General features: G+C 46.8%; 5 protein-coding genes across 9 annotated transcripts in view; all 5 read left to right on the forward strand.

Moving 5' to 3' along the window:
- The first annotated feature begins 251 nt into the window (after positions 1–251).
- LOC118503462 (alpha-mannosidase 2) lies at positions 252–5,149 on the forward strand. 3 transcript variants are annotated; one of them, XM_036036747.1, is made up of 5 exons: positions 252–379; positions 717–888; positions 956–3,042; positions 3,116–4,208; positions 4,280–5,133. In XM_036036747.1, the coding sequence occupies exons 2-5, from the start codon at positions 784–786 to the stop codon at positions 4,424–4,426; spliced, it is 3,432 nt and encodes a 1,143-aa protein (XP_035892640.1). In that variant the 5' UTR covers positions 252–379; positions 717–783; the 3' UTR covers positions 4,427–5,133. The 3 variants fall into 3 exon arrangements, 2 of the variants coding, with proteins under 2 accessions (XP_035892640.1, XP_035892641.1); XM_036036748.1 differs by having other exon boundaries at positions 285–379; positions 714–888; positions 4,280–5,149; XR_004905186.1 differs by lacking the exon at positions 252–379 and having other exon boundaries at positions 4,280–4,579; positions 4,753–5,123.
- Positions 5,150–5,704: 555 nt separating this feature from the next.
- LOC118503463 (ionotropic receptor 40a) lies at positions 5,705–8,599 on the forward strand. The gene is made up of 6 exons (XM_036036749.1): positions 5,705–5,873; positions 5,961–6,559; positions 6,623–7,379; positions 7,450–7,945; positions 8,011–8,267; positions 8,339–8,599. The coding sequence occupies exons 1-6, from the start codon at positions 5,825–5,827 to the stop codon at positions 8,485–8,487; spliced, it is 2,307 nt and encodes a 768-aa protein (XP_035892642.1). The 5' UTR covers positions 5,705–5,824; the 3' UTR covers positions 8,488–8,599.
- Positions 8,600–8,699: 100 nt separating this feature from the next.
- Positions 8,700–10,480, forward strand: LOC118503469 (HSPB1-associated protein 1). Of its 3 annotated transcripts, none has more exons than XM_036036764.1 (4): positions 8,708–9,001; positions 9,146–9,493; positions 9,561–9,671; positions 9,744–10,480. In XM_036036764.1, the coding sequence occupies exons 1-4, from the start codon at positions 8,795–8,797 to the stop codon at positions 10,128–10,130; spliced, it is 1,053 nt and encodes a 350-aa protein (XP_035892657.1). In that variant the 5' UTR covers positions 8,708–8,794; the 3' UTR covers positions 10,131–10,480. The 3 variants fall into 3 exon arrangements, with proteins under 3 accessions (XP_035892656.1, XP_035892657.1, XP_035892658.1); XM_036036765.1 differs by having other exon boundaries at positions 8,721–9,001; positions 9,099–9,493; XM_036036763.1 differs by having other exon boundaries at positions 8,700–9,493.
- Positions 10,481–10,580: 100 nt separating this feature from the next.
- Positions 10,581–14,016, forward strand: LOC118503464 (cysteine protease ATG4C). Its single transcript, XM_036036750.1, has 5 exons — positions 10,581–10,882; positions 10,992–12,181; positions 12,252–12,578; positions 12,815–13,011; positions 13,084–14,016. The coding sequence occupies exons 2-5, from the start codon at positions 11,161–11,163 to the stop codon at positions 13,357–13,359; spliced, it is 1,821 nt and encodes a 606-aa protein (XP_035892643.1). The 5' UTR covers positions 10,581–10,882; positions 10,992–11,160; the 3' UTR covers positions 13,360–14,016.
- Positions 14,017–14,199: 183 nt separating this feature from the next.
- Positions 14,200–15,363, forward strand: part of LOC118503461 (RNA helicase aquarius) — a 41,533-nt gene continuing 40,369 nt past the window's right edge. The window contains exons 1-2 of the mRNA XM_036036746.1: positions 14,200–14,437; positions 14,515–15,333. Of these exons, the coding sequence (XP_035892639.1) occupies positions 14,345–14,437; positions 14,515–15,333 (912 nt within the window). The 5' untranslated portion in view covers positions 14,200–14,344. The remainder of the gene's footprint in view (positions 14,438–14,514; positions 15,334–15,363) is intronic.

Here is a 15,363-nt window from a genome sequence, read left to right on the forward strand (position 1 = left end):
AGGCTACAACTTGAACGTTGCCAAATTTGTTTTCAAATTTGCTTTTCTCTCTGTACTACAGCGGTGGATTTTCAACCAAAAATATTTGGCTTTACGTTAAATTGAAACACAGTACGCCCCAATGAAAATAATTGTTACAAGTAGAATTGGTTAGTAAACACTCCATACAACAAAAAATAAATAAAATCATCCAACTGAAACAAAAGTTGTAACCGAGCCTGCGGTTCAGCCTGTGGTGCCATAGTGTTCTGTTGATGTCTTGCTTCGAGTGACGTTTGGCTGACAGTGGAGAAAAAAAAAACAATTCAAACACTTGTACATTTTGTGAGAAATTCGATTTCTGGCTCTTTTCACAACACATTTTTTGGCAAAATTTAAGGTGTGTTGCTGTTTGGTTTCTGTGCTGTTATTTGACTGTAAAGCCCTATTTCAGGATGAAGAAACTTTCATATCAGTTAAAGCAAAGGATAGCGCAAATAGCCGGTTCGGGCAAATGTACTTCCCAAGAAAATTCGCAAACAATGGCAGCAATTTGCATGTTGTTATCGCTGTGTACCGCAGGCAGTAGTCACCCGGTTCCGAAAGTGAAAATTAGAACCGGGGACTATTAGGTGGTGCTGATAGCGCGTTTCATATTGCCCAAAGACCATAACGCTATTGGATTGATAACACAAGTGGTTCATACTGTGCTTTTTCATATTCCTTCCTTCCAGTAGTAGCAGCAGCAGCAACTCCGGATACCGGTGTTAACTGGCAACGGTGAGGTGTTGATGACGTGCCAGCATGGTTCGGATACGACGAAAATTCGCCTTTATTCTATGCGGCGTTACTGTATTCTTCTTCCTAATACTCTATGTTGTGCTTAATTATTCAGTTTCCGAACGGACTGTAAGTATGAGTATGATTCTCTTTACAAACTGATGCTACATGTCCCGTCCTCGTTTACCGGTTTCAGCGCGTGCAAGATATAACGTTTCTAGAAAGCAAAATAAAACAGCTCGAGAGTGGGTTGAACAAACATCACCAGGAGTTTGGCGATATTCGAAAGCAAATTGACACGATTCGTGGCGCGGTAGACGGCGGCGGCGGTGATGATACGTACGTCGACAGCAAGGTGCTGGATAAAGCACCGTTGCTAGGTGACCGCGAGATGATGAAAGAATCGGTCATAAATGCCAACGGCGGTGGTGCTGGAACTTGTGCGCTCCGCACAGACATCATACCCCAGCCGGACGTGCAAATGTTGAATCTGTACGACCAGGTATCGTTTGAGAACATCGATGGGGGCGTCTGGAAACAGGGTTGGCCGATCAAGTATCATCCGAGCGAGTGGAACAGTCACCACAAGCTGCACGTGTTTGTGGTTCCACACAGCCACAACGATCCCGGTTGGATACAGACGTTCGATGAGTATTACGAGCGATCGACCAAAAACATTTTCGCCAACATGCTCCGGCATTTGGACGAGAATCCGGGGCTACGCTTCATTTGGGCAGAAATAAGCTACTTCGCGCAATGGTACGATAAACTTGCGGCCGAGCAGAAGGCCATAGTGAAGCGGCTGGTGAAGAACCGCCAGCTGGAGTTCGTTACGGGCGGATGGGTAATGTCGGATGAGGCAAACTCGCACTGGTACTCGATGCTGCTGCAGCTGACGGAAGGTCAAACGTGGCTTAAGACGCGTCTCAACGTAACACCCGTGTCGAGCTGGTCGATCGATCCGTTCGGCCAATCTGCCACCATGCCATACATTTTGAAGCATTCCGGGTTTGAGAATCTGCTCATCCAACGCACGCACTACATTGTGAAAAAGAATTTAGCACTGAAAAAGCAGCTCGAGTTTCGCTGGCGCCAGCTGTGGGACACGCGGGGTGATACGGACCTTTTCACGCACATGATGCCCTTCTATTCATATGATGTGCCGCACACGTGCGGTCCCGATCCTAAGATTTGCTGCCAGTTTGACTTCAAGCGCTTACCGGGCATGGGTCTCACCTGCCCCTGGAACGTGCCGCCCCGTCCCATCAACGATCAGAACGTTGCCGAGCGGGCAGAGATGATAGTTGACCAGTGGCGCAAAAAGTCCGTACTGTATCGAACGCGCAACGTGCTGATTCCTCTCGGCGATGACTTCCGGTACACTACCAGCAGCGAATGGGAAGCACAGCAGGTTAATTTCGAGCGCCTGTTTGACTACATCAACAATGAGCCGTCGCTGAATGTGGAGGCCAAGTTTGCCACTCTGCAGGATTACTTCGATGCGGTGCGGGCCACCAGTGGTGTCAATGGGATGGAACAGTTCCCATCACTTACGGGAGATTTCTTCACGTACGCTGACGTGAATCAGGACTACTGGAGCGGGTACTTCACGTCGCGCCCGTACCACAAGCGGCAAGATCGCATTTTGTTACACTACATTCGTTCGGCGGAAATGTTGCACGCCTGGAATGTGTGGGAACCGGCTAGCGAGTGGAAACCGTTGGCCGATCGGTTGGAGTACGCTCGTCGACAACTTTCGCTGTTTCAGCACCACGACGGCATTACGGGCACAGCCAAGGATCACGTGATGGAGGACTATGCGCAGCGCATGTCCCGATCAATAGAAAACTGTAAATTCGTCATGCAGCAGGCTGTGTATCGAATGCTCACAAAACCCTCGGTGTATCATCCGGATCCGTCATTTAGCTATCTTTCGATCGATGATTCACGGACGGTCAATGGATCGGACAGTGTGCGACCGACCATCATACTGGGGGACGAGTTACCAAGCAAACAGGTGGTTTTACACAACTCTCTGCCCCACACACGCTCCGAGGTGGTCGAGTTTTATGTGGTCAGTCCGTTCGTGACGGTGCAGGATGGCAGCGGAGGTACAGTGCCTAGTCAGATAGCACCGGTTTGGTCGTGGCACACGCGCCCAGACGGCATCAGTCAACCGCAACCATCGAATACGAAGTACAGGCTGCTGTTTCGTGCAAATGTTCCACCGCTGGGATTGAGCGTTTATACGATTAATTCTAAAAACAGTGCTGAAGAATCGCTGTAAGTATCGCAGGATTATCACCGGTACTAGCTTTAGTGCATTCACTAAATGATCATTCTAATACATTTTCAGTGGCGTCACGTTTACGAAAGCGATCATACTCTCCAAATCGCCGTTTACTGTCAATCTGGCCGCCGGATACCCGGAAGATATAGACCACGCATCGCCAATGGAAGTGTCCTTACGCTCCGAGGAGGGCGGTACAACAAGTGCCGCTTTCACCGCGAAAGGACTGCTGAAATCGCTTACGATCGAAAACAATCAGGCGATGGTGCCGGTGCATTTAGAATTCTATCGATACGGCATGCAGCTTAGCTCGGGTAAGAGCGGTGCATACCTTTTCCATCCGGCCGGCAATGCTACGCTGCTTACGTACGAGCAACCGATCGTGCTGGTTATGAAGGGTCTGCTAGAGACAAGCATTACTGCCGGCTTACCGTTTGCGGTACATCAAACCATTCTACGCGATGATAGTGTAGAAATCCGCAACCTGGTTGACATCGGGCATCGTGATAATACGGAAATAGTGATGCGGCTGCAGACAAACATCAACAGTGGCAGTACTTTCTACACCGATCTGAACGGTATGCAGCTCATCAAGCGCAAACGGTTCCAGAAGCTGCCGATACAAGCCAACTACTACCCCGCTCCGTCGACCATGTTCATCGAGGACGACTATTACAGGTTGACGCTGCTGGGCGGACAACCACTCGGTGGTTCATCGTTGAGCTCGGGCGAGATGGAAATTATGCAAGATCGTCGCCTGACGCGCGATGACGATCGTGGGCTAGGGCAGGGCGTTCAGGACAATCTGCCGGTGTTGCACCTGTTCCGATTGGTGCTTGAATCGCGAGAATCGTGCACCAAACCGGATCCCGATTACCCGACCGGATATCTGACGCTGCCGGCTCACTCACAGCTGCAAAGCTTACTGCACCCGCTGGATAAGCTTATCTACAACGAAAACTATTGGACGGGACTGCAAAAGGAAGGGTTCGGCGTACGGCACGAACCGCTGGAACGGGGAATCGAACTCGTCGCCATGCGTGAGCTGCCTCACGTCCACTTCGGGCGGACATCGGCAGGAGCGTCTCCCCCCGTAGGGCTGATCGTTCATCGGACCAACTTCGAAGACTGTGGCTCGGAAGCAAACATGGAAGGAATGGTACGAGTGTAATCGTTGCATGTTGTTGTGTATTTTACACTAAAATCAATCCTTTTTCCTGTATCTTTCAGTTGAACATCAAAAAACTCCTCAATTTGGACGACGGGCACGATATTTATTCCGCACGGTTGACGCTACTGAATGCGCTGGAGATGGTTCAGTCGGACGACATTAGCCTCTGCCCGATGGATGCCAAAGCGTACATAGTCAAACGATAAACTCCTTACCGTAGGGCAACAGTGAAAAGAAGAACGGTGCAGAAGCGCTACTTCGTAAAGGTGGTTCCGATTAACCTTATTGTGCAATAGCAATCGATCTACAATCAATCGATCGATTCAACATGGCTAACGAAGAATCAGTGTCCGGTAAAGGTAATTAATTCGTATCTTTTTGACTGGATCACGATTGTTTGTTCCCCCCCCCCCCCCCCTAATTAGCCCCCCTTTTTTAAAAACCACAAGGTACAAGGCGTATTTTTTCTGTTAAAAGAATGTCGCAACCAATGTCCTTATTTATATGTAGTTTTTGTATTTTCCAACTCTAGATGTTAAATGAACGAACGGGATGTCTGCTGCTGATAGATCAGTGGGCGGTAAAGAACGGCACATGCGCTTCAATGTGTTTAATTTTCAGGGGTTTTCTTTCCGTAACCTCCGGTTCCGGTTAATTTTATAGCGTGTGATATATCATAGATAATATGTTTGTCGTGTGTACGAAAGCATTAGTACGATGCGACGGGGGCATGTGCCCGCCGCTCAGTTGTCCGCACTAAATATCAAGGCTTTATCCAGGCGGTGTTCCAAACTTAAAAATCAGTACGAATCACATACATTCTTCGGGATTTGTTTGAGCAAAGTACTATGTATACACAAGCTATGCACTGTAGATAATTAAATAAAACTAAACACTACATTTGTACCTTCATGGGTGTACTTTATGTATAAAGCTTGCGGTTTGTTGTAGTTAATTTGTTGAGTGAACCCGTTATCGATAACTGCGCTAAAGATAACTCGAACATGATCGTTGTTGTACATCCTGCCAACATTACCAACGCGCGTGTGTTGAAGTTCAGGATGAACATCAGCGATGTCGAGTTAGTCAGGTAGCAGGTTGTACTACCTTGTATTCTTGTAGATTCGACTATACGGTCCGTTGGTAGACGGGGCACTTTGGACGGTGAGTTTCCTTAGACGGGAAGGTTTCATCCTTCGACTTTTGTGACATTAAACACTAACGTTATAAAATCCTTTCATTTCTCATATTACGAAAATCTTAAACACTTGCTATCGTCTTTGGTGACCTACTAATTGAGAACGATTAAGCGCAGAGAACTGGCGTGTTGCTCGTGGGGAATACAATGCATGGTGCAGTGAAGAATGATTGGTTTTAGTAAGCTTTTGTAATAATTGCAAACCTCACACGATTGATTGATTGATGGACACGCAGGCATTGTGAGCTATTTTCTTGACACGCCTTGCTGTGAATAAATAATGTTTCTTAAGCGAATATCTTCCTGGCATGATGGAGCTGTGTACAAGAGTGGTATAAAAGTTAACGCGTCCAACAGTATATCCCTACAGTCCTGTTACAGCTTGAGCTGATCGTGGCAAAAGAAAATGTATTCCTTCGTGCTATTACTTTTACAAACGGCATTTGTATGCGGTGGTAAGTGAGTCCCTCGGGCTAGGGATCGGGATTACCGGTGTTAAATTGGGTCCACCGGGGTTAAATTGGGCTTCTAATTATTTCCAGCTCGCAAAAATCTTATCGCTCTCAATGAACGATCTAATCAGTCCGGCATGATAAGAGGCATCTCGGAAATGGTGAACCTGCTTGCACCGAAATCGTTGGTAATTGTGGTTCAAAACGAAACGAAAATCGATCGCCTCGACAAGCTCACCGTGATGATCCATCAGCACAACATACCGACCTGCGTGTATTACGATCTGGAACAATACTTCAGCTTGATTAAGGAAAACCTCGTCAAGTCGCTGGAAATTACATCGCTTATATTCTGCCACCCGGAGGACATGCTGCAGGACATCATCGATCGACGGTTGGCACATCGGCTGAGTTTGTTTATCTTTTACTGGGGCGCTGCACAGCTACCGGCCACGCTGAACCCGAACCTGCTGAAGGAACCGTTTCGGGTGGCCATTATTACTAATCCGCGGCGCAATATCTATCGCATTTTTTACAACCAAGCCAAACCAAACAATCGTGGAGACATGTTGAGTGTAAACTGGTTCGATGGGAACGATATGACGTTCAAACGGGTACCACTGCTGCCGGCCCCGACGGAGGTGTACAAAAACTTTGAGGGACGCATATTTAGCATTCCGGTGATACACGTAAGCTATCCTTCAATTGAATGCCTTCTTTGTATGATGTGCCGTTTTTCCCCCCTCGTCTAGAAACCTCCGTGGCATTTCATCGTTTATGGAAACGTGAGTGGCAACGCGGGGGAAATGGCGAACAGCACCAACAGTGAGGCGGTTGGGTTCGAAATGGAGCTGGAAAAGAATGTTACGGTGGAAAGTGATGATACGTACTTCACGGTGAAAGGTGGACGCGATCACAATTTGATGCAGCTGATAGCAGAGCGGATGAACTTCAGCTTTCAGTACGTGGAGCCTCCGGAAAAGATTCAGGGAATTGCGCTCGGTTCCGAGGACAATGCCAGCTTTTCGGGCGCCCTGGGAATGCTGCAGCGCAGAGAGGTGGAACTGTACCTTGGCGACGTAGCAGTGACCTGGGAAAGGATGAAAGCGGTGGAATTTTCGTTCTTTACATTGGCCGATTCGGCTGCATTTGTAACACATGCACCGCGCAAGCTGAACGAAGCACTAGCTCTCGTACGCCCGTTTCAGATTACGGTGTGGCCGCCGGTAATTATTACAATTTTGATTTCCGGTCCTATCTTATATGTCATCATCTCTACGCCCTATCGATGGAGATGCGGTCATAGTCGGCGCGGAACCTCACGCAATCCCCCTGTTCACCGCAAGAGGTTCCGGCAGCGCAAACCAGCCTTCTACAACTTACGCTACATCGAGGAAATGAGCTACACGCGTGTCACGGCACGGCGAACGGATACACTTAACCAGCATCAGGAGTATCCTAGCCTAGATCGTTGCATTTGGTATACGATCAACGTGTACTTACGGCAGTGTAAGTATATTGATATAGTCTCTGGACTGTAGAGCGGGACAATATCAACTACCGGGTGGTCCCATTTCAGCGGCAAACATTCCATTCGATGGTCATCTGGCAAGGTTCTTCTCTATCTTGCTTTGGCTGTGCGCTACCTACGTACTCGGTGACGTCTATTCCGCACAGCTGACATCCCAGCTGGCACGCCCGGCACGGGAGAGCCCTATCAATACACTCGGTCGTTTGGAAAACCGTATGACCCGCGACGGGTATGAGCTACTAGTCGAACGACAGAGCGCATTCCATGCTGCCCTGGTAAATTCTACGGGCGTATTGCAGCGGCTGTACCGCCTGACCAGACAGCGAGCGATAAACGATTCCTTTCTAGTCAAATCGGTCGAGGAAGGCATTCGTGTGCTGCAGAGCGATCCCAAGCATGCCGTGTTCGGCGGACGGGAAACCCTATATTTCAACACCAAACGTTACGGTGCCAATCGGTTTCAGCTGAGCGAGAAGCTGTACACGCGTTATTCTGCTGTGGCCGTGCAGATTGGGTGCCCATTTTTGGACAGCTTGAACGAGGTGTATGTGTGTCATTCGAGTGCGGAATCAACGATTAACAATGCTCTCTCTCTTTCTGAATTTTCAGCATTATGCGTCTGTTCGAGGCAGGCATTGTGGAGAAAATAACCATAGCGGAATATGAGCAGATGTTCGGGCGCCACAAGGGAGGCATATCACACTCGGAGGAAACGGTGCGCTCCACGAAGTCTACGAATTCCGACTGTGATGCGGACGGTTCCGGGGCGAAACGAAAGACAGATTCGAACGATAAATTGCAGCCAATGAATTTACGAATGTTGCAGGGCGCATTTTTGGTGCTAGCGTGTGGCCACTTGTTGGGAGGCAAGTCCTAAGGTAGAACAATCTCTAAGGGGCTCTGTTAAAGTGAATTTTTTCGGTTTATACTGTTGCAGGAATTTGTCTGTTTGTTGAAAGGCACATCAAATTGATCAACCGATGTGGAGAAACTATCGGTCACCTAGGAAGCGAAACGAAGTTTGCGTTCGGTCATTTCTGCCACGGTGGCGATGATTCGCAGAGAACAAATAACCTTTTGGAATAGCGAGAATCATTTATTTTTTTGTACTTTCGTTATTTTTCCTCTCTCTCCCTGATGGAACTTTAACAGCACTATCGCAAAACACTTTCCGAATACATCTGGAATATGCTCACAACCATGCCATTACATTGTTATAACGGAAAGAAGTTTGAATTAAAAAAATGTTACAACAGACGTTTGAATCGGACGATAGTTTTGACATCAGACGTTATAACGTCGTTGACACTGGTTTGTTTGTGTACATTGTTTGAAAACATGCAAAAGATTTGGTTCGTTCCCGGAAAATAGACCTCCTCAAGCCACAAGGACGATGAATCCCGCCAAATTAAAGGATATTATTTTAAACACTAGCCATCCGCTTGTATTGTGCAACGTACATCCTCAGTGGAACTGCTTTCAGCAAACATTCAACGAGTGGTGTGAATCGTTCGACAATGTACACAAAGATTACGTACAATTCGATGGGTGTTCGGTGATGGGCGGTGATAGCCCTCAATGGGAATGGCAACGAACGAAGGTAGAGATGCAAATGCGAGACATTTGTCGACCCAATATGCACAGTAAAGCTGAACGTTGGAATTCCTTCAGTTATCGTAACATTGCACTTCTGCCAGAATCCTGCCGGCGAGGAATAAATTTTGCGTGCTTTGGTTTTCCCGAGGTCGATGAAGATATTACGTTTTGGATTGGATCGAAACAGGCCCACACACCTTGCCACTACGACACGTACGGATGCAATATAGTGGTGCAGGTGTTTGGGCGCAAATCTTGGACACTGTTGCCCCCGGAAGCAAAGTTAACACCAGTCCGGATTCCGTACGAAGAATCCAGTGTGTATTGCGAGGAAAATTTCTACAGTCCTGCATCGTACAGACCATTTACGAAGGTGGAGAATGACGTTTACCATATCGTTTTGGAACCAGGAATGGTACTAATTGTCCCTCCGCGGTGGTGGCACTACGTGGAAACATTAGAACCTGCGCTTAACTTTAACACTTGGCTCAGTTTGGTACGTAATGCATGATGCTGGTATGAATGATGGAATTGCAACTGATCGTTTCATGATTGATCTGCAGGAAACGGACGTAGATTCTCTTATCTCGGAATGCATAACCAAGATGATGGTACAAGATTTATGTCACGGCGTGGCAGACAATATGAAAAGGCGTATCATAAACCCGAATGAGGTACATTAGTCTTCGAACAGTTATGTGCCTTTTTAGTGCAATAAATAAAATCCATCTATTTCTCTTTGGCAGGAACTATTGGCAACAACAACTAATGTGAACATGTCGTACGATATATTGAACTATTTGCTAAATCAAAAGCGAACCAACAAACAACAACGTACAGACCTTAAGCGTTATCCCTGCAACTATCTACCCAGCGAAGCGCTCAGCCGACTAATAGCTGAAAGTGATTCCTATCTTAGGCCGGTGCAAAAGTTACATCAAAGCGATTTTTACAATTTTATCGCGTGCAATCATGTCCGATACAATTCTTCCAACGATGGCCTACATTATGCAGGATTAACTCCTGAGGAAACGGAAAAAGCGGTTAGATTAAGAAATTTGATAAACGTGTGTTGCAAATCCGATATCATTAAATCAATAGAAAAAGCGCTGTTGGATGAATATAGCGATTGACTTTAAACGATAATGCGATTATTTCGGTATAGCTCATGAACGAAATATTGAAAAGTTCAAGTTAATAGCTTGTCTTACCAACTTACTAATTGCTTGCCAAAACTATGAATAACGATTGATACTGGCATTTTTTTTATTTTTCTTTTAATTAGGCTTCAATTTATTTAATAATTTAATTCAATTCAATGTTTTATTAATTCAATTCAATTTAATAAATAAAGCAGACGTTTTTTGCGCCATTGAGACGCTCTAAAATGTAGCCACTGTCTGTTGTATAAAGAGAGGTATTACTAGTAGATAAGTAAAACATTGCGTGCTACGGTCAGAATAAATGCACTCTTTTTATTGTTTATTGAATTTCTAATCTTGAAACGCCCGCCACAAAATCCGATCCAAAAACCATTTCCATCGTAGAGTCACCCTGTTGTGATTTGTTGTGACGTTTATCTATTGTGACATTTTCCAACAAAACGTCAGATCAGTGCTAGGAAAGAAAAGGAAACAAATTAGATGTTTTTGCTGCTGTTTTTCTTGTTGCAAATTAGAAAAACATCAGCCATCAGCAAGGAAATGTACGAAGCGTGAATGCTTTTGTCTGTAGCGCGGAACCAGGACAAGCGTGAACAGTTTCATCGATCGAGCGATTGCGAAGCGCGAATGTTTGATTTGTGGGTGGTATACGACACGACACAAACGCGGAGTGGGTGTGGGTGTGTGTAGCCGTAGATCATAGTTTGGGGATTTTGCCAATGGTAATTTCACGGTCATTTGTTTGCATTCCGTCACCTGATAGGAAAGCAATTGTGGTTCGCTGTTACAAGATGAAACAGAGCTGAACTAAGCTATCTTTTTCTCGCGCAGGAGTAATTGAGGCAACTACGGGCTACAAGGTTGTGAGCAAGACGGTGATTTTCTAGTGGGTTTGTTGGAGAGTTGCGAAAGCAAAAGCACCTGTCAGCATAGCACTTTACTTACCTGACTGAATCCACGCAGTTTAATCGGAATAGCAGCTACTCCTAAAGGAAAGGCGATGAACTACGACGTGCTGTTAAATCGTACCGGATTCAACAAGCTGTCGATAACTCCGCAGCACTTCCGCAGTGTTTCCGAAGGCGACTCCCGACACCGTGAGCACGACGTCCCTCAGGCGGTTGCTGATCGAAGCGGCGATGGAACGAAAACTCCTGGAAGGAAAATATCACTGCCACCGCATGCAGCGCACCGGCATGAAACGGTTTCCGCTTCGTGCAGTCCGATGCGAGGCGGAACCTCCTCAATCCAATCCGTGGGAGGTCCGGGTGAAGAGTTCAAGGGCAAGGTCGAATCGAAACTGCTAACCATGTGGAACAACATGAAGTTCGGATGGAGCTACAAGATGAAAACGAATTTCAACAAAGAGCAACCGCTTTGGTTGCTAGGACGTTGCTACCATCAGAAGGTAACGCCCGGACCATCGATGGAAAGCTCGGTCGAGCTCGCGACATCTGGGCCCGACGGACAACTGATGGTGCTGCAGAACGTTTATTTGGCCGAAGGGTCAAACTCACCACCCGAAGAAACGGGCACGGATGCCATTGAGGACAGCAGTCCGGAAGCGATCGTGGAGGAGGAAGGCATTGATGCGTTCCGGAGGGATTTTATATCGCGCATCTGGATGACGTACCGGCGTGAGTTTCAAACGATGGACGATTCGAACTACACGTCCGACTGTGGCTGGGGTTGCATGATCCGCAGTGGGCAGATGCTGTTGGCGCAAGGTTTGGTGGCACACTTTCTAGGGCGCAGTTGGCGCTGGGACGTGTCAATGTTTACCGCGTACGAGGAGAGCATACACAGGAAGGTGATCCGATGGTTCGGGGATACGTCCTCGAAAACGAGCCCGTTCTCGATACATACGCTGGTGGCGCTGGGGAAGGAATCTGGCAAAAAGCCCGGCGATTGGTATGGGCCGGGAGCGGTAGCGCACTTGTTGCGCCAAGCGGTACGGTTGGCGGCTCAGGAAATTACCGATTTGGATGGAATTAATGTGTATGTGGCACAGGATTGCGCTGGTGAGTGAAGCAATGGATTTGATGCGATGCGAAACGCTAGCTGTCGTTGTTTGTTTGTTTGTTTTTTTAGTGTACATACAGGACATTTTGGACGAGTGTACCATTTCGGCCGCACCGCCTGCAGCACCCTGGCAGCAGAAGAGCGTCGGAAACAGTCGAAGTTCAACAAAGAAGGTGAATGTCGATAAGGGCGGCGCATCGCCGGCTGCGGAAGGGGATGATGAGCTGCAGTCCACTCACTGGAAGTCATTAATTTTGCTTGTACCGCTTCGGCTCGGTACTGACAAGCTAAATCCCATCTATAACGAATGCCTTAAGGCGATGCTGAGCTTGGACTACTGTATCGGCATTATAGGCGGACGTCCGAAGCACTCGCTGTACTTTGTTGGGTATCAAGGTAAGGAAAAAAGGGGTAATAACGTATGTAAAGCTTTCAAAAATTTGTGCTGCGATGGCTTTTTTTCGTAGCGATCCACAAAAATTAGAAGACAGCGATGGCTAGAGTCCCAACTAATTGCCATCATAATTCATACACTCTGTTATGATTTTTTAATCGCCATCAAAAAGTCTGGCTTTGCTTTCAAAATTTAAGTTAGCCGTTAATATTGTGTTAAAAATCTTTGCTATTTGCAGAGGACAAACTCATACACCTCGACCCGCACTACTGCCAAGACATGGTCGACGTGAATCAGGAGCACTTCCCGGTCGCCTCGTTTCACTGCAAATCGCCGCGTAAGATGAAGCTTAGCAAAATGGATCCCAGCTGCTGCATTGGGTTTTACTGTGAAACGAAGCGAGATTTTTACAAGTTTATCGACAGCGTGAAACCGGTGAGCGTTGATTCTCTCTTTGTTGGAAGTACATCTACAATACGGAACATTTTGCTTTTCCATCGCTTGCAGTTTTTAATACCCGTTCATCAGGGCAGTCAAGAAACGGGATTCGCGAACCCATCCGGATCATCAACCACTAGCTCTGTTAGCTATCCGATGTTTGTGTTTTGTCGAGGGAAAAGCAGCGAACAGCGTGCCGATCTGCCAGGACAACATTCTGCCCACTATCCTCACCCGACGGCTTATCGATCACCTCCGACGGCTATACCGCAGCAATCAGGTGCGACCAACGACGAGGACGACGACGAAGAGGAAGATGAGGCCATAGAGTTTGTCATTCTATAACAACACGTTGGGGACAGGAATACCGAATCGACATGCTTAGTCGCCGATTGGTGACAAAATTCAGCTTTCACCTGCATGTGCTATGTAGCCACATTCCACCCATGCGATCTGTTGTGTATGAAACCATCCCTTCTCGGATTTTGTGTACAGCACGAGCAGAACAAAGGCAGTCAAACAGGCACGAAACACGGGTTTCAGTAGTGGAGCTGGTGGAAGACCGCAAATGCAAGCATAGTAATGTTGATCGTAGAGCGAATGGATTATCGATTAGAAAAATGTACTTATATTGTGATTGTATCGCTTAAGATGTATGAAACGTGAAAACTGCGCCGTTAACGAGGACTACCTATACCTAAACTTCAGTCAGGTACTAGAACTGCTTACATATTGCAAACAAGTAAACCGATAGCTGTACCATAGGTATGTTACTACACACATAGTTATGGAAGGTTTTATTTATTATACATAAACACTTTTTTTCCGCGCTTATTAATTTTAGTTTGGTTTGATTTAGTCGTCACGCATCGATTATACTTTATGTTCCGTACTTATAACGTCGATGTGGAAGTCGCATGGCGAGCATATGCTACCCAAATAATGTACCGTGTAGGGTTAGAACATTTTTTGGTATAAAATAAATATAAAATCTTAAACGTATAGCTGCGAATAATAAAACCTTAAAACAGTGGATACAATGAAACTAAAATAAATTTAAATAGATACGCGTTACAATCAACGAGCGAAACCGTCTTCCACGCTACTGCTCATGATCGCTGTGAATTGCTTGCGCCATCTAGTGGAAAACAATTGTATTATTCTACTGTCAAACAAAAGCGGAATAAATTTCTCCGCCGTTTGTTTTGGTACAGTGTTTGGTGCGGTACGGACGCGTTTTATCAAGTTTATCGTGTTTAGCCGGCCGGTAGAAACTGGTGTGATTCCTGTGAAAAATTAGGTGCTTCTTTTAGTTAGTTAAATCGAGACGATGGCGCCACAAGATGAGGTCCAGCAGCAGGACAAACCCATCCTCAAGGGAGCGATTACAATATCGCAAATAAATGCCGACGAAATAACCTTCGTAAGTGTAGCCCAAATCCTCCCGGTCTGCTGATCCTGTTCCGAATGCATTATTAATCAACATTGTCTATTTTTCAGCTTGCGAACCGCTTTTGGGCACCGGATACAGCAAACGCGCATGAAGCGTACAATGCGCAAATAATAGAGGATATCTATCGGAAAGAAATCTGCGATTCGCGCCATTCGTTGCGCCGGATCATGATGCTGGAGTTTAGCCAGTACTTGGAAAACTATCTGTGGCCCAACTTTGACGGGCAAGGTGCGAGCCGTGCCCATCTTCTGTCGATCGTGGCGATGGTGAATGAAAAGTTTCGTGAAAAGGTGGAAGTGTGGCAAGTGTTCGAAAAGAGTGGTGAGCTGTTTGCGAACTTCTTCCAGCGCGTGCTGGAAGCATGCATCGAAGAGTGTCCCGTAACACCGGCCACGATGCGCGAGCAGACGGCACTGCTTGTTTTTTTAAACCATTGCTTCAACAGCATGGAGGTGGAGATATGCCGCAATCAGGCGAAGCGGCTCGTATCGCTGGCTATGTGGGCTTGTCTGCAGCCGAAGCGACGGGAGCAGGAGCTAAACCAAACCCCGGAATGGCGCAAGTTCTGGAAAAAGTTACAGAAAAGGGATAAGCCCGAGCAGAAAGATAAGCTTGGCTGGGAGCGTCACTTTTTGCAGAATCTAATGATCAAATTTATTCGCATCCTTGAGACCATTCCGTTGGATGGGCCGGTATGTGAGGAGGCGGTGCGCTACTGTGAGCGGTTCGTAGAGTTTTTGATAGATCTGGAGGCACTGTTACCGACGAGACGGTTTTTCAATACCGTCATGGACGATTGCCACGTTGTCGTACGGTGCTCCTTGTCGTCGCTGGTTCGCCGTGAAGAAGGAAATCTGTTTGCTCAGGTGAGTCGCTTTTTTTTACTCTACTGCTAC

Source organism: Anopheles stephensi, chromosome 2, assembly GCF_013141755.1.
Source record: "Anopheles stephensi strain Indian chromosome 2, UCI_ANSTEP_V1.0, whole genome shotgun sequence".
In the NCBI taxonomy this organism is placed as follows: domain Eukaryota; kingdom Metazoa; phylum Arthropoda; class Insecta; order Diptera; family Culicidae; genus Anopheles; species Anopheles stephensi.

Coding starts and splice junctions, on each gene's coding strand:
- LOC118503469 (XM_036036763.1), top strand. CDS start 8,795: ATGAATCCCGCCAAATTAAAGGATATTATTTTAAACACTAGCCATCCG. Junction 9,494..9,560: donor TTAACACTTGGCTCAGTTTG/GTACGTAATGCA, acceptor ATTGATCTGCAG/GAAACGGACGTAGATTCTCT. Junction 9,672..9,743: donor GTATCATAAACCCGAATGAG/GTACATTAGTCT, acceptor TCTCTTTGGCAG/GAACTATTGGCAACAACAAC.
- LOC118503462 (XM_036036747.1), top strand. CDS start 784: ATGGTTCGGATACGACGAAAATTCGCCTTTATTCTATGCGGCGTTACT. Junction 3,043..3,115: donor AACAGTGCTGAAGAATCGCT/GTAAGTATCGCA, acceptor ATACATTTTCAG/TGGCGTCACGTTTACGAAAG. Junction 4,209..4,279: donor AAGCAAACATGGAAGGAATG/GTACGAGTGTAA, acceptor TGTATCTTTCAG/TTGAACATCAAAAAACTCCT.
- LOC118503463 (XM_036036749.1), top strand. CDS start 5,825: ATGTATTCCTTCGTGCTATTACTTTTACAAACGGCATTTGTATGCGGT. Junction 7,946..8,010: donor TTGGACAGCTTGAACGAGGT/GTATGTGTGTCA, acceptor CTGAATTTTCAG/CATTATGCGTCTGTTCGAGG. Junction 8,268..8,338: donor GTGTGGCCACTTGTTGGGAG/GCAAGTCCTAAG, acceptor ATACTGTTGCAG/GAATTTGTCTGTTTGTTGAA.
- LOC118503464 (XM_036036750.1), top strand. CDS start 11,161: ATGAACTACGACGTGCTGTTAAATCGTACCGGATTCAACAAGCTGTCG. Junction 12,182..12,251: donor TGTGGCACAGGATTGCGCTG/GTGAGTGAAGCA, acceptor TTGTTTTTTTAG/TGTACATACAGGACATTTTG. Junction 13,012..13,083: donor TTATCGACAGCGTGAAACCG/GTGAGCGTTGAT, acceptor CATCGCTTGCAG/TTTTTAATACCCGTTCATCA.